Source organism: Oncorhynchus masou, chromosome 12 (assembly GCF_036934945.1).
Source record: "Oncorhynchus masou masou isolate Uvic2021 chromosome 12, UVic_Omas_1.1, whole genome shotgun sequence".
Classification (NCBI taxonomy): Eukaryota; Metazoa; Chordata; class Actinopteri; order Salmoniformes; family Salmonidae; genus Oncorhynchus; species Oncorhynchus masou.
This window is the reverse complement of record NC_088223.1, coordinates 78,297,496-78,324,934: the sequence shown is the minus strand read 5'-3', so window position 1 is coordinate 78,324,934 and position 27,439 is coordinate 78,297,496. Positions and strand designations below refer to the sequence as shown.

General features: G+C 43.6%; 1 protein-coding gene across 2 annotated transcripts in view; it reads left to right on the top strand.

Annotated features, from left to right (window-relative positions):
• Positions 1–26,772, top strand: part of tlcd3a (TLC domain containing 3A) — a 30,350-nt gene extending 3,578 nt beyond the window's left edge. The window contains exons 2-5 of one of the 2 annotated variants that reach the window (XM_064982058.1): positions 10,147–10,233; positions 18,116–18,335; positions 20,294–20,389; positions 22,570–26,772. In XM_064982058.1, coding sequence (XP_064838130.1) covers positions 10,147–10,233; positions 18,116–18,335; positions 20,294–20,389; positions 22,570–22,914 — 748 coding nt within the window. In that variant the 3' untranslated portion in view covers positions 22,915–26,772. The remainder of the gene's footprint in view (positions 1–10,146; positions 10,234–18,115; positions 18,336–20,293; positions 20,390–22,569) is intronic. The other variant, XM_064982059.1, reaches the window with a different exon arrangement.
• The last annotated feature ends 667 nt before the right edge of the window (positions 26,773–27,439 follow it).

Sequence of the window (27,439 nt, the reverse complement as noted above, 5' to 3'; positions counted from 1 at the left end):
AATTAAAGCATGATTCTATGCTAGAGGGAGTTTCCACCATATTTTTCTTGTACCAGTCATTTCCATGGATGGGGTCCTGGGGTCCAGCAAAATTAAGGCAGTTATACATTTTAAAAACATTACAATACATTCATAACAGATTTCACAACATATTAAGTGTGTGCCCTCAGGCCTCTACTCTACTACCACATAGCATCTGTAACACAAAATCCATGTGTACATGTGTGTGTATAGTGTGTTTGTTATTGTGTGGTTGAATGCATGTATGCATTGTATGTATGAATGCATGTCTTTGTTTGTGTGGCTTCACTGTCCCTGCTGTTCTGTAAGGTTTTTTAAAAACAATTTTACTTCTTGCATGAGTTACTTGATGTGGAATAGAGTTCCATGAAGCCATGGCTCTATGTAGTACTGTGCACCCCCCATTTTCTGTTCTGGATTTGGGGACTGTGAAGAGACCGCTGGTGGCATGTCTTGTGGGGTATGCATGGGTGTCCGAGCTGACAGTAGTTCAAACATACAGCTCGATGCATTCAACATGTCAATACCTCTCACAAATACAAGTAGTGAAGAAGTCAAGCTCTCTTCCACTTTCAGCCAGGAGAGATTGACATGCATATTATTGTTAGCTCTCTGTGTACATCCAAGGGCCAGCCGTGCTGCCCTGTTCTGAGCCAATTGCAATTTTCCTAAGTCCTTTTTGTGGCACCTGACTACACGACTGAACAGTAGTCCTGGTGCGACAAAACTAGGGACGGTATGACCTGCCTTGTTAGTGCTGTTAAGAAAGCAGAGCATCGCTTTATTATAGACAGACTTCTCCCCATCCCAGCTACTGTTGTTTCAGTATGTTTTGACCATGGCAGTTTACAATCCTGGGTTACTCCAAGCAGTTTAGTCTCCTCAACTTGCTCAATATCCACATTATTCATTACAATATGTCAAATCAAATTGTATTAGTCACATGTAGGGTAGGAAACTTTCTGGTAAATTAAAAAAAAGAAAATCAGAAATTGTCCATGGGAAGTTAAGCTCGGGAATTTGGGGAATGTTGCTTAAATTCATCAAAAAAGCTAGCTTATAACAGTGAATGTTTTTTTGTGGGATACACACGGTAATTCTAGGTCTTGTGGCATATTTTGGTTACATTATCCCCAATTCAATGGAATTGCAATCCTCTGCATACACAGTACATTCTTCCATCACATGTGTAGTGTGCTCTTCCATCATATGTACAGCTGATTCTCAAGATCTTACACACTAATGAGATGCTATAGAGCCCACACTACCACACTGTCTCAGCCAAGGCCTACATGCTTTCGGGTAAGTTTTGATTACAATATTGGGTGGGGTGAATATATTTTATGGGACATACATGATATTTTGTTAACTAATAAATAGTAGCCTACGGCAAAGTGTGTTTAAATAATTTCTAACTTGTTAACAATTTCTGCTAGTTAGATTTTTAGCTTGCTTGAAACTGCTAACTGAGTGTTAATTCACCTGTTTACATAAATGTTTTAAAATTAAACATGTATCTCACAAAGGAGTTGTTTAATCTAACTGCTTAACTATTTATCTGTACATGGAATTGTATTTGTTGTTTTTTTAACTCTTTTTTTCCCCCTAATCTTTACAGGAAAATTCCACGGGCACTATCTGATGTGTGGAGACATTTACTGCCGCTAATGTAGAAGGAAAAGCTGTGTACATTTGCAAATACTGTGCCAAATCACATGTGAAGAATGCAACAAAGATGCAGAATCATCTGGCCAAGTGCATAAAGTTCCCTCAGCACTCACAACAAGCAACCTCTGACAAAAGTCCCTCTACTTCTATTCGAGGTGAAAATTATGAATCAGACACTTTATCGATAGCAACAGCTCATGGTTCTCCTGGAATCAGAATTTTTTTTTGACTCAATGGAGGATCATAGTCAGAGAAATGCTGATGAATGTCTTGCTCGAGCTGTATATGCAACTGGTTCACCTCTGATGCTCACAGGCAATGTGTATTGGACAAGATTTTTGAATGTTCTTCGCCCAGCACACACCCCCTCCAACCAGACATGCTTTATCTACTCATTTGCTGGATGCAGACTTCAACGTAGTTCAAGTGAAGGTCAAGCAAATCATAAAGCAGACTGTATTGCATTCATCTCTGATGGGTGGTCGAACGTTTGTGGGCAAGGAATAATTAACTACATCATCTCCACCCCTCAACCAGTATTCTATAAGAGCACAGACACAAGGGACAACAGACACACCGGTCTCTATATTGTAGACGAGCTGAAGGCAGTCATCATTGTCCTTGGACCACAGAAAGTGTTTGCACTGGTGACAGACAATTCTACGAACATGAAGGCTGCTTGGTTTGAAGTTGAGGAGTCCTACCCTCACATCACACCCATTGGCTGTGCTGCTCATGCATTGAATCAAGGACATAATGGCACTGAAAACAAGAGAGCCAAGGAAATGGTTAGGTATGTGAAGGGTCATCAAGTTATAGCAGCAATCTACCTCACCAAGCACAGTGAGAAGAATAAGTGCACCACGTTGAAGCTGCCCAGCAACACTCGTTGGGGTGGTGTTGTCATTATGTTTGACAGTCTCCTGGAGGGGAAGGAGTCTCTCCAAGAAATGGCCATATCACAGTCTGCCGATATGGACAGCCACATCAAGAGGATTCCCCTGGATGTAGTATTTTGGGAGAGAGTGGAAAGCAGCCTGAAACTCCTGAAACCTATAGCAGTAGCCATTGCACGGATTGAGGGAGACAATGCCATCCTGTCTGATGTTCAGACTAGAGGTCGAACGATTATGATTTTTCAACGCCGATACCAATTATTGCAGGACCAAAAAATGCCAATACTGATTCATCGGATTATATTTTTTTAAACATTTTTATTATTATTTATATATATTATTTGTAATAATGACAATTACAACAATACGAAATGAACAATGAACACTTTAAACTTAATATAATACATAAATAAAATATATTTAGCCTCAAATAAATAATGAAACATGTTCAATTTGGTTTAAATAATGCAAAAACACAGTAATGGAGAAGAAAGTAAAAGTTAACCCACTGTTCCTTGGCCGTCATTGAAAATAAGAATTTGTTATTAACTGACTTGCCTAGTAAAATAAAAAATATTCCCATATATTGCCATTAATTCCCACGGAAAGTTTCCACCCCTGAATATTACCCAAAATGTGCAGACCTAGTCACATGCCTTAATACAACAGATGTTGTTTACTTACAAGCCCCTAACCAACAATGCAGTTTAAAAAATACAAATAAGAAATAAAAGGAACAAGTAATTAAAGAGTAGCAATAAAGTAACAATAGCAAGACTATAAACAGGGGGTACCGGTACAGAGTCCACAGTGATGTACTGGGCCGTACGCACTACCCTCTGTAGTGCCTTGTGGTCGGAGACCGAGCAGTTGCCATACCAGGCAGTGATGCAACCAGTCAGGATGCTCTCGATGGTGCAGCTGTAGAACCTTTTGAGGATATGAGGACCCATGCCAAATCTTTTCAGTCTCTTGAGGGGGAATAGGTTTTGTCAGGCCCTCTTCATGACTGTCTTGGTATGCTTGGACCATGTTAGTTTGTTGGTGATGTGGACACCAAGGAACTTGAAGTTCTCAACCTGCTCCACTACAGCACTGTCAATGAAAATGTGCTCGGTCCTCCTTTTCCTATAGTCAGCAATCATCTCCTTTGTCTTGATCACATTGAGGGAGAGGTTGTTGTCCTGGTACCACACGGCCAGGTCTCTGACCTCCTCCTTATAGACTGTCTCGTCGTTGTCGGTAATCAAGCCTACCACTGTTGTGTCATCGGCAAACTTAATAATGGTGTTGGAGTCGTGCCTGGCCGTGCAGTCATGAGTGAACAGAGAGTACAGGAGGGGACTGAGTACACACCCTTGAGGGGCCTGTGTGTTGAGGATCAGCGTGGCGGATGTGTTGTTACCTACCGTTACCACCTGGGGGCGGCCCATCAGAAAGTCCAGGATCCAGTTGCAGAGGGAGTTGTTCAGTTCCAGGGTCCTTAGCTTATTGATGAGCTTTGAGGGCACTATGGTGTTGAACGCTGAGCTGTAGTCAAATCAAATTGTATTTTTCACATACTCATGGTTAGCAGATGTTAATGTGAGTGTAGTGAAATTCTTGTGCGTCTGGTTCCCGACAGTGCAGTAATATCTAACAAGTCTAATATTAGTATTGCTCGCCTGAGGTAGAATTCCTTATGATAAGCTGTAGACCACACTATCTAACAAAAGAGTTCTCATCTATATTATTCGTTGCTGTCTATTTACCACCACAGACCGATGCTGGCATTAAGACCGCACTCAACGAGCTGTGTAAGGCCATAAGGAAAAAAGAAAATGCAGAAGCGGCGCTCCTAGTGGCCGGGGGCATTAATACAGGCAAACTTAATCCGTTTCACCTCATTTCAACCAGCATGTCATATGCAACCAAAGGGAAAAAAACTCTAGACCACATTTACTCCACACACAGAGATGCATACAAAGCTCTCCCTCACCCTCCGTTTGGCAAATCTGACCATAATTCCATCCTCCTGATTCCGAGTCACTTGGAAGTACCAGTGACTCGCTCAATACGGAAGTGGTCAGAGGACGCGGACGCTACAGTACAGGACTGTTTTGCTAGCACAGACTGGGATATGTTCTGGGATTCATCCAATGGCATTGAGAAGTATACCACCTCAGTCATCGGCTTCATCAACAAGTGCATCAATGACGTCGTCCCCACAGTGACCATACATATCCCAACCAGAAGCCATGGATTACAGGCAACATCTGCATTGAGCTAAAGGCTAGAGCTGCCGCTTTCAAGGAGCAGGACACTAATCCGGACACTTATACGAAAAACCGCTATGCCCTCAGACTAACCATTAAACAGGCAAAGCATCAATACAGGATTAAGATTGGACTGAATCCTACTACACCGGCTCTGAAGCTCTTCGGATGTGGCAGGGCTTGCAAACTATTACGGACTACAAAGGGAAACTCAGACCAAATGGCTCCTTAACAGCTTCTACCCCAAGCCATAAGACTGCTGAACAATTAATCAAATGGCCACCAAACAAATTACTTTGACCCCCCCCCCCCCCATTTGTTTTTACACTGCTGCTACTCGCTGTTTATTATCTATGTATAGTCACTCTACACCTACCTACATGCACAAATTACCTCAACTAACCTGTACCCCCACACACTGACTCATTCCCGGTACCCCCTGTATATAGCTTCGTTACTGGTATGTTATTGTGTTACTTTTTATAATATTTTTTATTTAGTATATATTTTGACATTTTTTTTGCTTTAGTTTTACTTGTTAAATATTTTCTTAGCTCTTCTTGAACTGCACTGTTGGTTAAGGGCTTGTAAGTAAGCATTTCACGGTAAGGTCTACACTTGTCGTATTCGGTACATGTGACAAATAAAGTTTGGTTTGAGATATGCTTCGAGATACTGTAGATGTATAGATAGTTGTTAGATACTTATTTGTCCTTAGGGAAGAAATTATAGGCCTATAAACTTCAAAGGCTATTCATTGTTAACATAAAATGGGTGGATAGACTATGGAGTACAATATAATGAACCAAATCACCACTGAATGAATCATTGTTCATCAGGGCAGTGTTCACTAGGGCATTGCACGGAAAACTAAAATTAGTCCTTCCCGGTTTCAGTCCAAGTTCTTCTATTTGGTACCTACCTAGCCTACATGAACATGAGCCAGTATTAAGTAACCATGTGGGTTAATCCACATCACTCCATCCCTTCTGAACAGGCCTCGGGGTCTTCTCATTTTACTAAAGCCAGGTAATTGTGGATTTTGGTTGTGTTAGGAGAAGCAACCAGTCGCCTCTTTTGTTTTGTCAATAGCTTCCAACCAGTTATTATAGTGTCCAGTTTAGGGGATGAATGAATTGAGCACATCAGGCTAGACTTAATCTGTGTATGAGGAGAGAGCGAGAGAGAAAGGGGGAGGGACAGAAAGAGTGCAGGGCTGCTGGACTCGCTACTGTCTGTGCCTTTAACCTTTCTGGGATATTCGGGACGGTAGCGCCCCACCCCGCCAACAGCCAGTGAAAGTGCACGGCGCCATATTCAAAACAACAAGAATCTCAAAATTAAAATTCCTCAAATATACACGTATTTTACACCATTTTAAAGATAAAATTCTCGTTAATCCAGCCACAGTGTCTGATTTCAAAAAGGCTTTACAGCGAAAGCACCACAAACGATTATGTTAGGTCACCACCAAGTCTCAGAAAAACACAGCCATTTTTCCAGCCAAAGAGAGAAGTCACAAAAAGCAGAAATATAGATAAAATGAATCACTAACCTTTGATGATCTTCATCAGATTACACTCATAGGACTTAGTGTTACACAATACAGGTATGGTTTGTTTGATAAAGTGCATATTTATATCCAAAATGGATTACGTTCAGTAGTTCCAAAACATGCAGTGATTTTGCAGAGAGCCACGTCAATTCACAGAAATACTCATAATAACCATTGATAAAAAATGCAATTATTATACATGGAATTAGAGATATACTTCTCCTTATTAATGCAACCGCTGTGTCAGATTTTTTAAAAACTTTACGGAAAAAGTCCAAATCAGCCAAAGAAATATCTGCCATGTTGTGTAGTCTACATTAATCAGAAATAGCATTATAAATATTCACTTACCTTTGATGATCTTCATCAGAATGCACTCACGGGAATCCCAGTTCCAGAATAAATGTTAATGTCCAAATAGCTACTTTTGTTAGCACGTTTTGTAAACAAATCCAAAGTCAGGAAGCGCGTTCACTTGGAGCAGACGAAATGTCAAAAAGTTCCGTTACAGTCCGTAGAAAAATGTCAAACGATGTATCGAATCAATCTTTAGGATGTTTTTAACATAAATCTTCAATAATGTTCCAACCGGAGAATTCCTTTGTCTGTAGAAAAGCAATGGAACGGAAGCTACCTCTCTCATGACCGCGCGTCATGAGCTTGTGGCACTCTGCCAGACCACTGACTCAAAGAGCTCTTATGAGCCCCTCCTTTACAGAAGAAGCCTCAAACAAGTTTCTAAAGACTGTTGACATCTAGTGGAAGCCTTAGGAAGTGCAACATGACCAATATCCCACTGTATCTTCAATAGGGAATGAGTTGAAAAATGACCAACCTCAGATTTCCCACTTCCTGGTTGGATTTTTTTCTCCAGTTTTCGCCTGCCATATGAGTTCTGTTATACTCACAGACATCATTCAAACAGTTTTAGAAACGTCAGAGTGTTTTCTATCCAAATATACTAATTATATGCATATTATAGATTTTATGGCTGAGTAGCAGGCAGTTTACTCACCTTATTCATTCATCCAAGATACTCAGTACTGCCCCCTAGTCACCAAGAAGTTAATGAGTGTTGCTCTGTTTGCTATTTTCCTCTCACTCTGCACTCTTTTCCCGGTCGGCCCAGGCAGGCACCAGTGCACTGTGCTGCTCTAAATTACACACACCATTAACCATAGGAGGAGAAAAACACTGCTCCTGACTCAGAGGGCGGAAGGGAGAGAGAGCGAGAGGGTAGTCTTCAAAACGTGGCCCTGCCACACACAGTAGCCATAAAGAAAGAAAAGGAAGACCGACCGATTCTGTTCTGGGAAAAGGAAGCCACAGTTAGGGAAGAAAGGGAAACATGACAAAACATGGCAACCCACCTCCCTCTCTTCCCCCTCAAGTCCTTTAAAGGGAGGACACAATTGTGGGTTTTGAAAATCTAGGTCTCGTGACAGAGTGTACAGCCCGAGGAGGCAGTGAGGCGTGGAGGTAAAAACAGGGGGGGGGGGTGTATGGAGGGCAGTTGGGGTGGAGGAAGGCTGGGGGGATGGTGAAAGGGAGGAGGGGAGGTTGGTAGTCTTATCCAGCTACGGGCTGGTAGGGTCACATAACCACTGTCGTCATCACGCCAGCCTGCGTTCCCGAGGAGAAGGGTGGCGGGCCTCCGGAGGAAACAGCTCTGTGTGTGTGTGTGCCTTCTCTCTCCCTCCCTCCCGCTGACCTAGCCTGGACTGAGAGACTCCATTGTACTGCTAAATAGAATCACCCCTTTTAATCATTTGGATATCGTGCAATGCATAAAAGGCGTAAATAGCGAGTGGCTGTGGTAAGGGTGAATTAATGAGATTTCCGTAATATTTCAGAGCTGCTTATTGCCAGAGGTGCCAAGATCTGTCAAACTAAGCTGGGAGGTGGAAGTGCCTGGTTGAGCAAGCCATTTTTCCACATTTTAAAGGGGAACTCCATTGCTGTGTCTGAAATTGCACGCTATTCCCTATAGTGTACTACTTTTGACTAGGGCCCATAGTGGTGCCATCTCTGCAGCACTCCACCAATCAGGCCTTTATGGTAGAGTGGCCAGACAGAAGCAACACCTCAGTAAAAGGCACATGACAGCCTGCTTGGGGTTTGCCAAAAGGCACCTGAAGGTCTCTCACACTATGAGAAACAAGATTCTCTGGTCTGATGAAACCACTCTTTGGCCTGAATGCCAAGTGTCACGTCTGGAGGAAACCTGGCACCATCCCTACAGAGAAGCATGGTGTTGGCAGCATCATGCTGTGGGAAAGTTTTTCAGCAGCAGGGACTGGGAGACTAGTCAGGATCGAGGGAAAGACGAACGGAGCAAAGTACAGAGATCCTTGATGAAAACCTGCTCCAGAGTGCTCAGGACCTCAGACTGGGGCAAGGTTCACCTTCCAACAGGACAACAACCCTAAGCAAACAGCCAAGGCAACGCAGGAGTCGCTTGGGACAATTCACTTCATGTCCTTGAATGGACCAGCCAGGGAGACCTGAAAATAGCTGTGCAGCGACGCTCCCCATCCAACCTGACAGAGCTTAAGGGGATCTGCAGAGAAGAATGGGAGAAACACCCCAAATACAGGCGTGCCAAGCTTGTAGCGTCATACCCAAGAAGTCGCGAGGCTGTAATCGCTGCCAAAGGTGCTTCAACAAGGGTCTGAATACTCATGTAGATGTGATATTTCAAAAAAATGTTTTTATAAATGTGCAAAACAAAAAATTGTTTTTCATTATGGGGTGTTGTGTGCAGATTGATGAGGCAAATAAACAATTTAATCCATTTTGAACAAGGCTGTAACGTAATAAAGTGGAAAAAGCCAAGATTCTAAATACTTTCCGAATGCACTGATCTGGCCGCAGACCCCCTGCAGTACCTTTGCGGACCCCCAGGTCTAGAAAGTAGCCTGTACAATCGGTGTCCTCTATGAAATGATTGTCTGGTTTAGCTTTTGTCTAAAGATTGGGTCAATTCGAACTGAGGTCACCCAATTCAGGATGTGATTTTGTATTATAATTCTAAAATGGAAAACTTTAATAAATAATTAATTAATAAATAAATTCTTCATTTGTTGCAACATCTGTGAATGTGAGCCAATTGCTGACATTTTGCGTGACATCCCACATTACGGACATGGGGTGCGAACAGTTTCAATGAAGGCAGGTTCAGAAGGAAAGGGAGAAGTGAAACTACAATGAAACGGAGTACTCCATTATGCTACATGTGAATTGCACCCCAATCAATAATGTAGTTAATAAAAGTTTGCAGTTCAAGACCAAATGAAACAGTAAACTGATAAAATGGACTTTCTATTAGCCTGCCATAATAAATGCTTGTGAGACAGGATATGGAGTAGCCTACCCTGGGTAAAATGCTTACATCCTTAATTTGCCTGAAGAAAAATGATACTCTGTCTATTTGCAACTTGTGAAGCGACATACTTCCTTTAGAAAATGGAAAGTATGATGATGCTGTCTCGTTCTGCTCTCCCTATGATTTTCTTGTCTCTTCTTGAAATCTAACATACATTGATAAAAAAGTTGACAGCTTTTCATATGACTGTATTGCCTGTAAATACTGTTTCTGGTCATTGACATTCTGGTAACTGTTATTATTAATGCAACTGGTATTATTAATGCAAGCTGGTAATTATAGTAGTGAACTGACGGTTTCTCCTGAAACGTCACATTTCTAGTTGTCTTAATTGCGTGTTTGAAACATTTCTCTCCTTTTTCTCAGGCTGGTGTCCTCCATCCACGCTATCATGGCCACCACGGCGGGAGTCATCGTGGTGTCCGCGTGCAGCGGTAACGTCATGACTGACAGGTAGGACAGCCACTCACAGACTGAAACAAGCACAAAATTAACAACAGCCGCCCGCCAAATGCGGGTAGATTTAGATATTGGCAGGTAAGAATGTCTATTTCACCAGCCACGTTGGCAGGTGGTCAGTTTGCAGGGCTCTACAGTGATTTAATTAAATTAATTAATTTCACCTTTATTTAACCAGGTAGGCTAGTTGAGAACAAGTTCTCATTTACAACTGCGACCTGGCCAAGAATAAAGCAAAGCAGTTTGACACATACAGCAACACAGATTTACACTTGGAATAAACAAAATTACAGTCAATAATAAAGTAGGAAAAAATCTATTTACAGTGTGTGCAAATGTGGTAAGATAATGGAGGTAAGGCAATAAATAGGCCATGGTGGCAAAGTAATTACAACACATCAATTAAACACTGGAGTGATTGATGTGCAGAAGATGAATGTGCAAGTAGAGATACCTTTGGGGTGCAAAGGTGCAAGATAAAAAAATACAGTATGGGGATGAGGAAGTTGGATGGGCTATATTACAGATGGGCTATGTACAGGTGCAGTGATCTGTGAGCTGCTCTGCCAGCTGGTGCTTAAAGCTAGTGAGGGAGATATGAGTCTCCAGCTTCAGTGATTTTTGCAGTTCGTTCCAGTCATTGGCAGCAGAGAACTGGAAGGAAAGGCGTCCAAAGTAGGAATTGGCTTTGGGGGTGACAAGTGAGATATACCTGCTGGAACATGTGCTACGTGTGGGTGCTGCTATGGTGACCAGCGAGCTGAGATAAGGCAGGGCTTTACCTAGCAGAGACTTGTCGATGACCTGGAGCCAGTGGGTTTGGCGACGAGTATGAAGCGAGGGCCAGCCAACGAGAGTGTACAGGTCGCAATGGTGGGTAGTATATGGGGCTTTGGTGACAAAATGGATGGCACTGTGATAGACTGCATCCAATTTGTTGAATAGAGTGTTGGAGGCTATTTTGTAAATGACATCGCCAAAGTCGAGGATCAGTAGGGTTGTCAGTTTTACGAGGGTAAGTTTGGCAGCATGAGTGAAGGATGCTTTGTTGCGAAATAGGAAGCCGATTCTAGATTTAATTTTGGATTGGAGATGCTTAACCTCTAGTGTCGAGCAATCCCGTATACGGGAGCGTAATCATAGCCTCAAGCTCATTAGCATAACGCAACGTTAACTATTCATGAAAATCGCAAATTAAATGAAATAAATATATTGGCTCACAAGCTTAGCCTTTTGTTAACAACACTGTCATCTCAGATTTTCAAAATATGCTTTTCAACCATAGCTACACAAGCATTTGTGTAAGAGTATTGATAGCTAGCATAGCATTAAGCCTAGCGTTCAGCAGGCAACATTTTCACAAAAACAAGAAAAGCATTCAAATAAAATAATTTACCTTTGAAGAACTTCGGATGTTTTCAATGAGGAGACTCTCAGTTAGATAGCAAATGTTCAGTTTTTCCAAAAAGATTATTTGTGTAGGAGAAATCGCTCCGTTTTGTTCATCACGTTTGGCTAAGAAAAACCCCCGAAAATTCAGTCATTACAACGCCAAACTTTTTTCCAAATTAACTCCATAATATCGACAGAAACATGGCAAACGTTGTTTAGAATCAATCCTCAAGGTCTTTTTCACATATCTATTCGATGATAAATAATTTGTGGCAGTTGCCTTTCTCCTCTGAACCTAATGGAAAAGTGGACGCAGCTGGAGATTGCGCAATCATTTCAACGGAGGACCCCAAGCGGACACCTGGTAAATGTAGTCTCTTATGGTCAATCTTCCAATGATATGCCTACAAATACGTCACAATGCTGCAGACACCTTGGGGAAACGACAGAAAGTGTAGGCTCATTCCTGGCGCATTCACAGCCATATAAGGAGACATTGGAACACAGCGCATTCAAAATCTGGGGCATTTCCTGTATGAAATTTCATCTTGGTTTCGCCTGTAGCATTAGTTCTGGGGCACTCACAGACAATATCTTTGCAGTTTTGGAAACGTCAGAGTGTTTTCTTTCCAAAGCTGTCAATTATATGCATAGTCGAGCATCTTTTCGTGACAAAATATCTTGTTTAAAACGGGAACGTTTTTTTATCCAAAAATTAAAAGAGCGCCCCCTATATCGAAGAAGTTAATGTGAGTCTGGAAGGGGAGTTCACAGTCGAACCAGACACCTAGGTATTTGTAGTTGTCCACATATTCTAAGTCCGTCCAGAGTAGTGATGTTGGACGTGTGGGCATGTGCGGGCAGCGATCGGTTGAAGAGCATGCATTTAGTTTACTTGCATTTAAGAGCAGATGTAGGCCACGGAAGGAGTGTTGTATGGCATTGAAGCTCGCCTGGAGGTTCATTAACACAGTATCCAAAGAAGGGCCAGAAGTATACAGAATGGTATCGTCTGCGTAGAAGTGGATCAGAGAATCACCAGCAGCAAGAGCGACATCATTGATGTATACAGAGAAGAGAGTCGGCCCGAGAATTGAACCCTGTGGCACCCCTATAGAGAGGTCCAGACAGGCCCTTCGATTTGACACACTGAACTCTATCAGAGAAGTAGTTGGTGAACCAGGCGAGGCAGTCATTTGAGAAACCAAGGCTGTTTAGTCTCCTGATAAGTATGTTGCATAAATTGCATAGTAGAGAAGGTATGGTGGGATTCGAAATGGTCGGTAATATGTTTGTGAACTTGGCTTTCGAAGACCTTAGAAAGGCAGGGTAGGATAGATATAAGTCTGTAGCAGTTTGGGTCTAGAGTGTCTCCCCCTTTTGAAGAGGGGGATGATCGCGGCAGCTTTACAATTTTTGTGAATCTCAGATAATACGAAAGAGAGGTTGAACAGGCTAGTAATAGCATTACAGTAATGATAGCATTACATTAATGATAGCATTACATTCTCAAATTAAATTGTCAAAAGTCAAGTATGAGCACGAGTATTTCTGCTGTTTTGTTTTATAGCTGCTGATTGCACAAAATAAATATAAATCCCATATTTCACCTCACACAGAAACACTGCCTGGCAGGGGAACTTTGCGCAATGAGTGAAGTGCTGATAGATTCATTTTTGTAGGTGCTGCACACAGGCATAACAGTTGGTCTAATTTACTCAAAAGTCTACGAAGTGAGACTGTCCTCATGGTTCTTGGCCATTTGCATTGTTTTTTTCACAAGCTCAGTTGTTTTTCAACGTTAGTTTGTCTGCTGCTTCAACAGATAGCGAAGAGACGCCCTAGTCAGATTCCAAATCTCACACACACAGACAAGCATGACAGGACTGAGTGGCCCGATACCACAATAACATCCCGCCCTTAAAGGAGCAGCTGAACATTTTTTCTCTGATATTTTCGTTAATAGACTCCGGTCACAATTATTTTTCAAGGAAATTGAGCAATATACCACATTACTTCTTAGTAATACATTTATTGTTTTAGAAACATTACGAAGCATCTGTTTGTGTTTTTGTGATATAATTATGGAGCAACAATATTTCGGCTAGTAAAACATCTGTGGCTGGAATATTTTTTTATCTACCTGCCACAGTGGCTGGTGGACCAAAAGGTTCATATAGGCCCTGAACCCCTCTATCCTGAGTCAGATGGCCACCTGCTCAGTCAGTCAGTGGCAGTCAACAGCATAGCTGTAGCTTACTATCCGTATCCTTGACCTGGCCAGTGCTACCTAGCTGATGCTAATAATGTATCTCGGTCAGATGGCCATATGCTCAGTCTGCAAGTAGCAGGTTGCTGTGTGGGCTAGTGTAGCTTAGGATCCTTATCCCTGTATCTCTATCTTGGCTTGGGCAGTGCTGCTTGGCTAATACTAACACTACTGCTAATGCTAATAGTCAGTGTAATCCAGCCAGTCAGTTGCCATAGCCCGGGATGCCTCTGACCATGGCCCAGCCTCAGTCAGTGCAATGTCCTTTCTTCCTCCTGACCTAACCCAGCATCAGTGCTCTGCTAATCCCCCCCCCCTCCCCTGGGCTTAATTCCCCAACAGCATAGCGCAGAGCAGGCGCACAAGTCGCCAGCCTGTAACATTGCAACAAACACACAGCCACGGTGCAAGGAGGATAGACTGTTTGTGTTATCCTTGTCATTTAGCTTAGATAGGCAGGCAGGCGCACACACACGCTCTTCTTCCAATAGACTCACTGCAGGCATGGGAGGGACCAGCAGAGGGTTAGTAACAACAACTAATGTGCTCTAATCAACTGAGCTAATTGTTCTACGTGGTGTGTCGTGTTTCAGTCTATACATTGCTACATTCCTACATATAGCTAGAGTTAATGTTATAAAATAATTGCCACAAACACTAAACAGACACTTTTATCCAAAGAAACGTACAGTACAGTGAATTCACTGAATACATATTTTGTAACAGTACCAGTCAAAAGTTTGGACACACCTACTCATTCAAGGGTTTTTCATTATTTTGATTATTTTCTACATTGTAGAATAATAGTGAAGACATCAAAACTTTGAAATAACACATATGGAATCATGTAGTAACCAAAAAAAAGTATTAAACAAATCAAAATATATTTTAGATACTTCAAAGTAGCCACCCTTTGCCTCAAAGACAGCTTTGAATGCTCTTGGCATTCTCTCAACCAGCTTCACCTGAAATGCTTTTCCAATGGTCTTGAAGGAGTTCCCACATATGCTGAGCACTTGTTGGCTGCTTATCCTTCACTCTGCGGTCCAACTCATTATTAACCATCTCAATTGGGTTGAGGTTGGGTGATTGTGGAGGCCAGGTCATCTGATGGAGCACTCCTTCTTGGTCAAATAGCCCTTACACAGTCTGGAGGTGTGTTGGGTCATTGTTGAAAAACAAATGATAGTCCCACTAAGCGCACACCAGATGGTATGGAGAATGCTGTGGTAGCCATGCTTCAAGTGTGCCTTGAATTCTAAATAAATCACAGACAGTCTCACCAGCAAAGCACCTCCACACCTCCTCCATGCTTCATGGTGGGAACTGCACATGTGGAGATCATCCGTTCACCTACTCTGCGTCTTACAAAGACAGTGGTTAGAAACAGAAATCTCAAATTTTGACTCATCAGACCAAAGGACAGATTTCCACCAGTCTAATGTCCATTGCTTGTTTTCCTTGGCCCAAGCAAATCGCTTCTTCTTATTGGTGTCCTTTAGTAGTGGTTTCTTTGCTGTTAATTGACCATGAGGGCTTTAATCACACAGTATTCTCTGAACAGTTGATGTTGAGATGTGTCTGTTGCTTGAACTCTGAAGCATTTATTTGGGCTGCAATTTCTGAGGTTTGTTAACTCTAATGAACTTATCCTTTGCAGCAGAGGTAAATGTAGGTCTTCCTTTCCTCATGAGAGACAATTTCATTATAGCGCTTGATGGTTTTTGCGACTGCACTTGAAGGAGCTTTCAAAGTTCTTAAAATGTTCCACATTGACTGACCTTCATGTCTTAAAGTAATGATGGGCTGTCGTTTCTCTTTGCTTATTTTAGCTGTTCTTGCCATAATATGGACTTGGACTTTTACCAAATAGGGCTTCTTCTTCTTTATACCACCCCTGCCTTGTCACAACACAACTGAATGGCTCAAACGCATTAACACATTAAGAAGGATAGAAATTCCACAAATACATTTTTATCAAAGCACACCTGTTAATTGAAATGCATTCCAGGTGACTACCTCATGAAGCTGGTTGAGAGAATTCCAAGAGTGTGCAAAGCTATCATCAAGGCAAAGGTTGTCTATTTTGAAGAATCTCAAATATAAAATATATTTTGATTTGTTTAACACTTTTTTGTTCCTACATGATTCCATATGTGTTATTTCATAGTTTTGATGTCTTCATTACTACAATGTAGCAAATAGTAACAAAGAAAAAAAACTTGAATGAGTAGGTATGTACAAACATTTGACTGGTACTGTATGTATATGATCCCTGAGGGAATTGAACCCACAAACTATTTGCCCACTTGGCTCACACTTCTCTTACCAACTGATTCACTCCAGGACCAAGAGAAACTCACTAGCTTTACTACCCAGTTTACCCTAAGCACTTCCTGGCATGTTAAGCCATCATGGCTGTCTGGTGACCTTATAATACAGGGTGAAGGTTGAATCTACTGAGGGGGTCAAAGGTCACCAACGCTGTTCTGGCCGGTCATGATATGAACCAGTAGCAATCTGCTTTTATTAGGGTCAGTCTGCTCCTGTGCTGCTCACTCCCAAGCTCTTCATTTCTTTATTACAGTTGCACCATAAGCTTAGCTGCCTGTATAGCCTTGTTGTTGTGTACATGATCACTCATCTGTCTGAGAATGCTTGCTTGCTCATATGAGTTTCGCAGGAAAATGTGTAATGCTGTATCAACAGAAACACAGGATGAAACTTCCTCAAGACTTCTCACTCCCCATACACACAGAAAGAATCTGGGAAATGGAAAAGCAATACCTAGTCAGGTGCACAACTGAATGCATTCAACCAAAATGTGTTTTCCGCATTTAATCCAGCACCTCTGAATCGGAGAGGTGCAGGGGGCTGCGTTATTTGACGTCCACATCATCGGCACCCAGGAGCAGTTGTTGTTTGGGATAAAACTATAGGCTTTGGTGGTATACAGATTTTCATATAGTCATACCGACTCTCATTCCGGGATTTACGGTATTACCGGCATATCACACAAGGGGGCGCTAAAGAAGCAAATAAATCCCATTGGGCCTCTTTTACCAGAATCCTGAAAAAAATTGCACAAACTAATAGCAAAATCGCATAGACACTTTTAGCTAAATGCTAACAAGCGAAAACAAACAAACTAATTGCAAAGACAGGCAAATCCAGATCATAAAGTTATATAAGCATAGCAAGTAGCTACCGAATGTAATTTTCGGTGAGTGGACATTTTACAAGCAAAAGTGTATGAGAACTTTATTAATTTGTACAATTTATGATGCATGCTTCTTTGAAGGAAGAGCAGAATGTGTATACGGAGCAGAGGGGAGAAGAATGGAGGATAGGAAAAAAATGCTAATAGCAACACAGGGAAAAAAATGGCAACTGTACAGAACTCATCCAGAGCTCTTTGACTTCTGTCAGAAAGCCATTATTAGATAGCTGATGGCTAACATGTAGTAGTAGGATTGCATATGTAGAACGCCAGCTCCCACTTTCTCCTGTTGTGCTTTTTACATACGTGACTGGCTTAACTGTTCTGGGGAACTACGGTAAGCTTCAAAATGTAAAGTAATGTGACAGGTGAAATGAGGAACGCAATGCTTTATCTCCTAACATATAGCAGTTGACTGCAGTTATTAGCTTAAAAAGTAACTACAAATATTCAAATCTTTTGACAAACTTAAATAGTTTTGACGGTATTTAAAAACCATCCCATATATTTTTTTCCAAATACCCCGGTATACGGTATACCGCCCAAGCCTGCCTTGCTCAAGGGCAGAACGGCAGATTTTTCCACCTTGTGGGCTGGGGTTTCACCTTTCGGTCACTGGCCCAAAGCTCTTAACCGCGAGGCTACCTGGGGCCTGTTTTGGAGTATACAACGTTACAGAACATTCAGATAGAAATGTATCGTGTTATTATTAATATTGTATGCCAGATCAGCACTATTCACTATTCATACTATTCTATCCATTTTACGATACTCTGAACTTTTCACATCACTGAACACACCCACACTAGGTCTTAATCACTAGGAACATACGGAACCAAAGGGGCCATAATGTGGAGGGACAATCTGAAGTCACTAATGAACATGACCTTGGGTTGTATTCACTAGGAACCAAACACAAGCAAACAGCCAAAATGGGGAGGGACTAACCTGAACGTGTCCAATAAGAAACGCTTGTTTCCCTCCCTCTCTCTCAGGTACTGGCTGGCCACCTACTTTGTCATCTGGTACGGCGTGCCCTACATGACATATGATATCTATGCCATGTACCTAAGCCACTACTACCGCTTCCGGGTCAAGGGCCACGAGGAGTACAAGGAGCACTCGCTGACCACGGTCAACTCGTTTGTCCGCCGCGAGTTCCTACTGGTGCTCCACCACATCGCCCTGCTCACCATCTTGCTGCCCGTCACCCTGGTCAGTAACACACACACGCATACACAAAAATCACACACACACACACACGCATACACAAAAATTACACACACACACACACGCATACACAAAAATCACACACACACACACACACTGAACGTGTCCATTAATAAAAATCATCATGTACATTTGCAATTAACAAAAATTACAAAGAAGGGAATCATATCGTGTTCTTTTGTTTTTATATTTTATTTGACAAATCACACACACACACACACACACACACACACACACACACACACACACACACACACACACACACACACACACACACACACACACACACACAGGCTCTCTCTGGCCTCAGTCTCATGCCTCTCTTGTCCCCGTCTCTGCCCATCACCCTGGTCAGTAACACACACACACACAGACTCTCTCTGAGGCCAGAAAAACGGGGAGATTTTAATGCCCTGCTGAACATTCTGCTGCCTGCCACTGACGAGAAGAGGGGAGACGTGGGAGAGGAGGAGGGGAGGGAGATGAAAGGAGGGTGAGTGAGTGATAAAGTGACATGGGCCTTCTGACCATTGTGCTGCTCATCACTCTGGTGAGAGAGGGAGGGAAGGAAGCGGGAAGACAGGGATACCCTGTTGACCATTCTGCTTCCTGACATTGATGAGAGGGAGGGTCAAAAAAGGGGAGAGAAAAGGGATAATAATAATGAGTGAATGAGGCTAAGAGAGATATGGCACTAACCCTATTTGACAAGTGCTTTGACAATTATACAAGAGGTAGAGACTAGCTGATATTTTCCTTCTATTAGTTTGCCGTCTTCAGTCTTCCCCACAGCATTTTCAATCGAACGCTAGCTAATAGCCGCATAACGACAGATGAGTGCATAATACAGTAATCGACAGCGAACCTACCTACACAGACACACACACACACAGATCATGTTAGCGTCCATTTCATGGAGCGAGGAGGCCAGGTGCATTGGAAACCTGACCCCTGTGTTTGCAGTGGCTGTCAATGGTGATATGAGATCACCTTACCCCCCCTCCATTATTCAGGCTCCAGCTACTGTAATCCTCCTCTCTTCCTCCTCTTCCCTCGCTCCCTGCTTTGTTCCCCTCCCACACACGCAGGTAACACACACTGACATGTATTACACACACACACACACACACACACACACACACACACACACACACACACACACACACACACACACACACACACACACACACACACACAGAGGCCTGGTCCAGTGGGTAGGTAGGTAGGTGTAGTGTTACATAGCAGCAGTGTGTGCTGCAGGTCATCCTTCCATTGGGCAGATGGCAGAGTTTGTGTCTTACCCTTCGCACCCGCATGCTACTGGTTTATTCATCATCACATCACACACACACACACAGACACGCACACACAGACACGCACAGCCATATCTAACACACACACAAAACACACACAGAGCCCTCTCTGTTTGGCATCTTTGTCTGCAGCTTCCATCAATACACTCCTCCTTATGTTTACTCATAGTGATCCATTCTCTTCCCGTACTGACTGGGCTCATGGCTTAAGTCTGGCTCGTATTCATTAGTGTACTCAACAGAAACCTTTTACAATGAAATACGAGTGTTTCTTATTGGAGTTTCTGGGCCTGGTTTCTCTTCTCTGTTGGTTTGTGGCCTTGGTGTTATTGAGCCGGGTCCTGACTCCTGTTTTTGTATGTGCAGCCATAGGGACAATCCATTCTCCAAGTCCTTTCTGTTCTAAAAGTACTGGGTGTGTGTGTGTGTGTGTGTGTGTGTGTGTGTGTGTGTGTGTGTGTGTGTGTGTGTGTGTGTGTGTGTGTGTGTGTGGTGTGTGTGTGTGTGTGTGTGTGTGTGTGTGTGTGTGTGTGTGTGTGTGTGTGTGTGTGTGTGTGTGTGTGTGTGTGTGTGTGGTCTTGTATCAGACTGTAGTAACGGTGTGTCATCTCCCTCCCTGTGCCTTTTCAGTTCTTCAGGAGGGACCAGGGAGACTACTTCATTGGCTGCCTGTTTCTCACAGAGCTCAGCACGCCCTTCGTCTCTTTAGGGAAGATCCTCATCCAGGTGACACACACCTAACAATGTATAGATACGCTATATACACACAAGTATGAGACACCTTTCAAATGAGTGGATTCGGCTATTTCAGCCACACCCGTTGCTGACAAGTGTATAAAAACAAGCACACAGGCATGCAATCTCCATAGACAAACATTGGCTGTAGAATGGCTTTACTGAAGATCTCAGTGACTTTCAACATGTCACTGTCATAGGATGCCACCTTTCCAACGAGTCAGTTTGTCAAATTTCTGCTTTGCTAGAGCTGCACCGGTCAAGTGATGTTATTGTGAAGTAGAAATGTCTAAGAGCAACAACAGCTCAGCCACAAAGTGGTAGGCCACACAAGCTCACAGAACGGGACTACTGAGTGCTGAAGTGTGTAAAAATCATCTGTTCACTACCGAGTTCCAAACTGCCTCTGGAAGCAACGTCAGCACAAGAGCTGTTGTAGGAGCTTCATGAAATGGGTTTCCATGGCCGAGCAGGCGCACACAAGCCTTAAGATCACCATGCGCAATGCCAAGCGTCGGCTGGAGTGGTGTAAAGCTCGCCGCCATTGGACACTGGAGCAGTGGAAAAGCGTTCTCTGGAGTGATGAATCATGCTTCACCATCTGGCAGTCCGACGGACGAATCTGGGTTTGGCGGATGCTAGGAGAACGATATCTGCCCGAATGCATACTGCCAACTGTAAAGTTTGGTGGAGGAGGAATAATGGTCTGGGGCTGTTTTTCATGGTTCGGGCTAGGCCCCTTAGTTCCAGTGAAGGGAAATCTTAACGCTAGAGCATACAATTACATTCTAGACAATTCTGTGCTTTCAACTTTGTGGTAACGTTTTTTTCAGTAGGACAATACCCCCGTGCACCAAGCGAGATCCATAAAGAAATGGTTTGTCGTGATCGGTGTGGAAGAACTTGACTTGCCTGGACAGATCCCTGACTTCAACCCCATCAAACATCGTTGGGATGAATTGGAACACCAACTGCTAGCAAGGCCTAATCACCCAACATCAATGCCCAATCTCACTAATGCTCTTGTGGCTAAACAGAAGCAAGTCCCTGCAGCAATGTTCCAACATTTAGTGGAAAGCCTTCCCAGAAGAGTGGAGGCTGTTATAGCAGCAAAGGGGGGACCAACTCCATATTCATGCCCAATGAGATGTTCGACGAGCAGGTGTCCATATACTTTTGGTCATGTAGTGAATGTACTTGTATTCGTACAGCCACTCACTAAATGCACACTTTTGGTATGTGTGTATCACAAAAAAAGCAGAGCAGTGAGCAGGCAGTCCTCTTGGCCTCCAGCTCCCTTTCTGCTGACATCTGTCTCTTCAGTCTGTAGGGCCGCCCGCCACAGATAGAACAATGAGACAGATATTTCACTGGATGTTTAAATGTGAAGCATCCGGTTGGCGGTGAGAAGAGGAAGCCCAGTGGCCGGCAGTTGGAGAAGATGAAACATTTGATCTCAATACAGTTTTCTGTTCACAAAACTAGAATCTGTTATAAACAGAGTGGACTTTAGGTTTGTAAACTTAAGCCTTTGCAAAAGTTTGAAAAATGTGCATTGTTTAGAAGGAGTGCAAAGGCAAATTGAGTTATTGCACAGGTGCATTTCACAGAGTAGGCGTTCCCTAACGGAATTATGCAGATTATGCTAGAACGCACCAATAGGATCTCGCTAGCTTGTGCTTGGCTCTGCCCCCCTCCTTGCTTGTTTTGCCCACTATGGCTCATTTGTTCCCATTGTAAACGGCAGGCTGTGGGCTATCTTGGTTTAGTTATAAAAATCTTTGGGGCCACTCTCTGTCTTTACTCACAGCTCCCTCTGGTGGACTGGTTGGGTACTGCAGAGCCACTGTCACTTATGGGCCCTGTTAGAATGCCTCCTTCCCTTCCTGTAATGGTGTATCAACTGATCTATCATTATGCATGGGTACCACATCATAGAGTTCACCAGTTCGGACGTGTCAGAACATTAATTTCATCTTGGAAAGGAGGAAGGAAGGGAGAATGCATTTTCAAAGTATTTGAACAGGCCCAGCTATTCCAACCCAGTTTATGTTCTGCTCACTTAGAATTTCAACACTGTTTGACCATATATTGACCTCTTTTCTCTCTTTTTGTCTCTTTTGAATATTTTCCCAACACGTCCTTCCCTTCTCTCCTCTTGTTTGTCATAGCTGGGTCTGCAGGACTGCTGGGTCCACAAGGCCAATGGGGGCATGGTGCTGCTCAGCTTCTTCCTGTGTCGAATTGCCCTTTTTCCCTACATGTACTGGGTCTACGGCCGCCACTACGGCATCCCCATCTACGGCGTGCCGTTCCATCTGACGCTGTCGGTCAACCTAGGCAACTTATGCATCCTGGCGCCGCAGGTCTACTGGTTCGTGCTGCTTTGCCGCAAGGGCTGGCGGCTCTACCAGCGCCAGCGTCACGCCACCGCTGCTGCCGGCAGCCAGGACTCCTCCCCCCTGCCCCCACCTAGCACCTCCCTCACGGACAACCAACCCAAGGGAGACCATTAGAGATGGAGAGCTCACTCTGTCACCATTGCGCTCTCTCGGATCTTTCTTGTTCTCTCTACTCTACCTGCGCTCGAGTCACACAAAAACGAACCACCATTGACTACTATTTACTACTTACTACTACTACTACTACTACAAAGGCACTATGGCTACTTACCACAGTCTCCCCAAAACAACTACTACTACTACTACTACTATTATCACTACTTCTACTACTATCGTTACTACTATGATTACACTAGCTACTGCTCTTCCACCCATGCCCAGTCCAAGCGATACTGATGATGATTTTTGACCCCCCTTAGATATTTTTTGGGGTTCCTACCCCCCCCACCCCCCTCTTTCTGGATTATAGGGACTGGACATGGGTTATATTTGGAGTGCTACAGTGGAGTTTCCGAAAAGGATATGAAGAAGACTGAGAATGGAACTCCTGGCTTTTTTTGATGGGGGGGAATGGGGGGGGTCTTGCTTCTTCCCCCATATTACGAGACCTGTGCAGTATTGCGTCACTCCCCCAGCCTCGCCCCCCCTCTATTACTAGATCTGCTGATTGGAGGGTCTGTTACAGTGTAGATGAATGTGTCTGTAGAATTGGTTGATTTGTTCTATTTGGTGTCAATGATTTTTAAGTGTCAAGTTTTGAAGATCCCCATTTTATGAAATGTTTGTCCACCCACCCAGTCCTGATCTTTAAAAGACCGGAGGGAAAGGAGGAGAAACGGGTAGGGGGCTCGGCATGCAGATAGAAATAGTGACAAGGCTTGGTGGAGGGACAAGGGGTGGGTTGGGATGGGATAGACTAAGCTAGGTACGGGTGTCAGCATCCACATTTGAAGGAGACAATGAAGTAAAAATGTTTGCTCCAAGCTCTTTGCACCAGCATAGCTACACAAAAAAAACATTTAATGTGATTGGATTGTGGAACCCCACACTCCTTTATCCACTTTGACACCTCCCATTGTCCTTTCTCCTCATTTGCCTGTCTCTATGGCTGCTGCCGCTGGCCAATCGGTGCGCCTGCAACGCTCCCGTCTTTCTCCTTTGTTGTTTATGGCCCAACAGAGTTCTGTGTGCTGCCCTGCTGCGTCTGTTTACAGTAAGTCTATAAGCCCCACCCCTCGGTATCACACAGGGGGTGGGGCATCACAAGCCCCACCCCTCCTAAGAGAGGGGGAGGAGCCTCTATATTATGCGCTGTGACCTACCTGCCGAAAGGGGGAGGCTTAGCAAAAGATTAGTCCGTATGTTTACACACGCAGGACTTCTCAGAGATGGAAGAGCAAGCGAGATATCCCACTCTCATTTTTTCTGTTTCAATGGAAGTCCACGAACGAGGTACACCAGACCCAGCTGCTATTACATTGGTGTCTATGGGAGAGCCACCCCCTTAAGTACACCTGAACTGGAAAAAAATGATATGGTAAACGGCCTGAGTGAACTATCTTCATTTATCCACCATCTTTGGACTTATCTGGGAGCACTGTAGCGGCATTAGAAGGAATGGGGTAGGTTGTTTAGTCCCGGGTTCGGCTCGGTTGCTACAGCGACAACTGAAGCTGCTTTTAATGGGTGGAGACAAGACTTTACGGTCACTCGAGGTCAAGTTTGCCGGGTGTGGGTGATCCGGTGCTTCTGTTAGGTACATTTTGCCCTCCGGCAAAAGGTGTCAGGGGTGCTTCTGTTAGGTCAATGCTGCCCTCTGGCAAAGGGGTCTGGGGGCCACATGGGAGGGGCTTGTATACCACTGGGCATCCCATTTAAATTGGAACTGACACTGTTTTAACTACTTTGCAGATATGAAACAGACAATCATAATATCAATCAATTCCCAGTTTATCCCTCAAAACCAACTTTATAAGAGGTTATTTTAATATATATATATATATCAGTCAAAATTTTGGACACACCTACTCATTCCAGGTTTTTCTTTATTTTTACTATTTTCTACATTGTAGAATAATAGTAAAGACAACAAAACTATGAAATAACACATATGGAATCATGTAGTAACCAAAATAAATGTTTCACAGAGTTCAAGTAGCAGACATCTCAACATCCACTGTTCAGAGGAGACTATGATTCAGGCCTTCATGGTCGTGTCAGGCCTTCCAACCGCCCTGTCTTTGTGATACGCAGAGTAGGTGAATGGATGATCTCCACATGTGTGTTTCCCACAGTGAAGCATGGAGGAGGAGGTGTGGGGGTGCTTTGCTTGTGACAGTCTGATTTATTTAGAATTCAAGGCACACTTAACCAGCATGGCTACCACAGCATTCTTTAGCGATACGCCATCCCATATGGTTTGCGTTTAGTGGGACTTTTCATTTGTTTTTCAACAGGACAATAACCCAAAACACAACTCCAGGCTGTGCAAGGGCTATTTGACCAAGAAGGAGAGTGATGGAGTGTTGCAGACCTCAACCTACATAGTAGAAAATAGTAAACAAATTAAGAAAAACCCTTGAATTAGTAAGTGTGCCCAAACCTTTGACTGGTACTGTATATATAACTTAGATTTTACTCAAAATTCCATGACTTATAGTCTGGTATTGGTGGCAGAATAGATGGATGCAGTCAATGCATGATTAATATATTTTACCAATACGTTCTAGGCAGTGTAAAAAATATTGCTATCAGGTTGTATGAGCTGTGATTTACATTGTTTGCTGCTTGCAGCCATTCGAGTGATGAACTGTCGTAAGTTTCACTCGCTCAATATTTTCGACAAAGCTACCAAGAGCAGGGATCATAAGTCAACGTGGCTAATAGGCTATCTGATCTTTTTATGTATTTTTGGCAAGCTAAAAACACATTACCTTGTTGTACCTAGCTAGCTGCTGGGAGGATTTAATGTCAACGCTTGGATGAGTGGGTAAGTGACAGACTTTATATTATTTTAGATATTTTTTCTCCCCAATTGGTAGTTAGTCTTGTTCCATTGCTGCAACTCCCTACGGACTCAGGAGAGGCGAAGGTCGAGAGCCATGTATCCTCCGAAACACAACCCTGCCAAGCCACACTGCTTCTTGACACACTGCTCGCTCAACCTGGAAGCCAGCCGCACCAAAGTGTCGGAAACACCGTACAACTGCCGACCGTGTCAGCATGCATGCGCCCGGCTCGTAACAGGAGTCGCTGGAGCGCGATGGGACAAGGACACCCGATCGGCCAAACTCTTCCCTAACCTGGACGACGCTGGGCCAATTGTGCGTCGCCAGCTGCAACACAACCCGGATCTGTAGTGATGCGTCAAGCACTTAGACCGCTGTGCCACGGGAGGCCCTGACAGACTGCTAAATTGCAGTTGTCATTTGGTTCGCTAGCTAACAAGAAATCTGACTCACTTCTGAACCTGAATGACTGTTATCCACAGTTACCATATATCTTAGTTGTCAATCAAATGTGCAGGCTAGCAAGCTGGTAAATCCCGTTAAATTGACAAAAACGTGGGTTATGGGATAGACGGCAGGCTACAACAGGGCGAGCAAGCAAGCTATTCCCCATCGTATCAGTGTAACTACAGGCTGAAAAGGTTTGACTGAGTTTATCCCTCACTAGATTTAACTCTTCTGGTATTTACATATTTAAAGCCCTGATGCATTATTTTTCATTTTAAATCAATGATATATGTTTAATAAATCACTGTTTTATTTAATGAAAATATATTTTTTATTTACCTGAGCCTCGTTTTGCCATTGAAATGCTCAGTCTGATTGTGTGGGTGTGTTGATACAAATGTAAATATATTTACATACACAGCCCTAATTGACGGATAGGATCGTCTAGACTCTAGTCTAGAGCAGGGATAGGCAAACTATGGCCCGCTGGCAAGCCCATTCAATCCGGCCGGTGGGAGTTTTTTTTTTTGGGGGGGGGAATTATTATGGGTAAAAAAAAAAGCACTCCAGCCTCCCGGGTGGCGCAGTGGTTAAGGGCGCTGTACTGCAGCACCAGCTGTGCCACCAGAGACTCTGGGTTCTCGCCCAGGCTCTGTCGTAACCGGTTGCAACCGGGAGGTCCATGGGGCGACGCACAATTGGCCTAGCGTCGTCTGGGTTAGGGAGGGTTTGGCCGGTAGGGAAATCCTTGTCTCATCGCGCACCAGCGACTCCTGTGGAGGGCCGGGCGCAGTGCATGGTGCCAGGTGCACGGCGTTTCCTCCAACACATTGTTGCGGCTGGCTTCCGGGTTGGATGGCCCTGTGTTGGTTGGGTTGTGTATTGGAGGACGCATGACTTTCAACCTTTGTCTCTCCCGAGCCCGTACGGGAGTTGTAGCGATGAGACAAGATAGTAGCTCCTAAAACAATCGGATACCACGAAATTGTGGAGAAAAAGGGGTAAAATTCACACACAAAAATAAAATAAATAAATAAATAAAAAACACTCCAGGCCACTGTGTTGAATGTCTAAAACGAGATAGAAGATATGTAGAAATTATAATGGACCTATATATTTTCAAATAACTGCACTTTTTCTGGCCCGCAAAAAGATTTTGACTAACTAAAAATGTGCGTTGAATT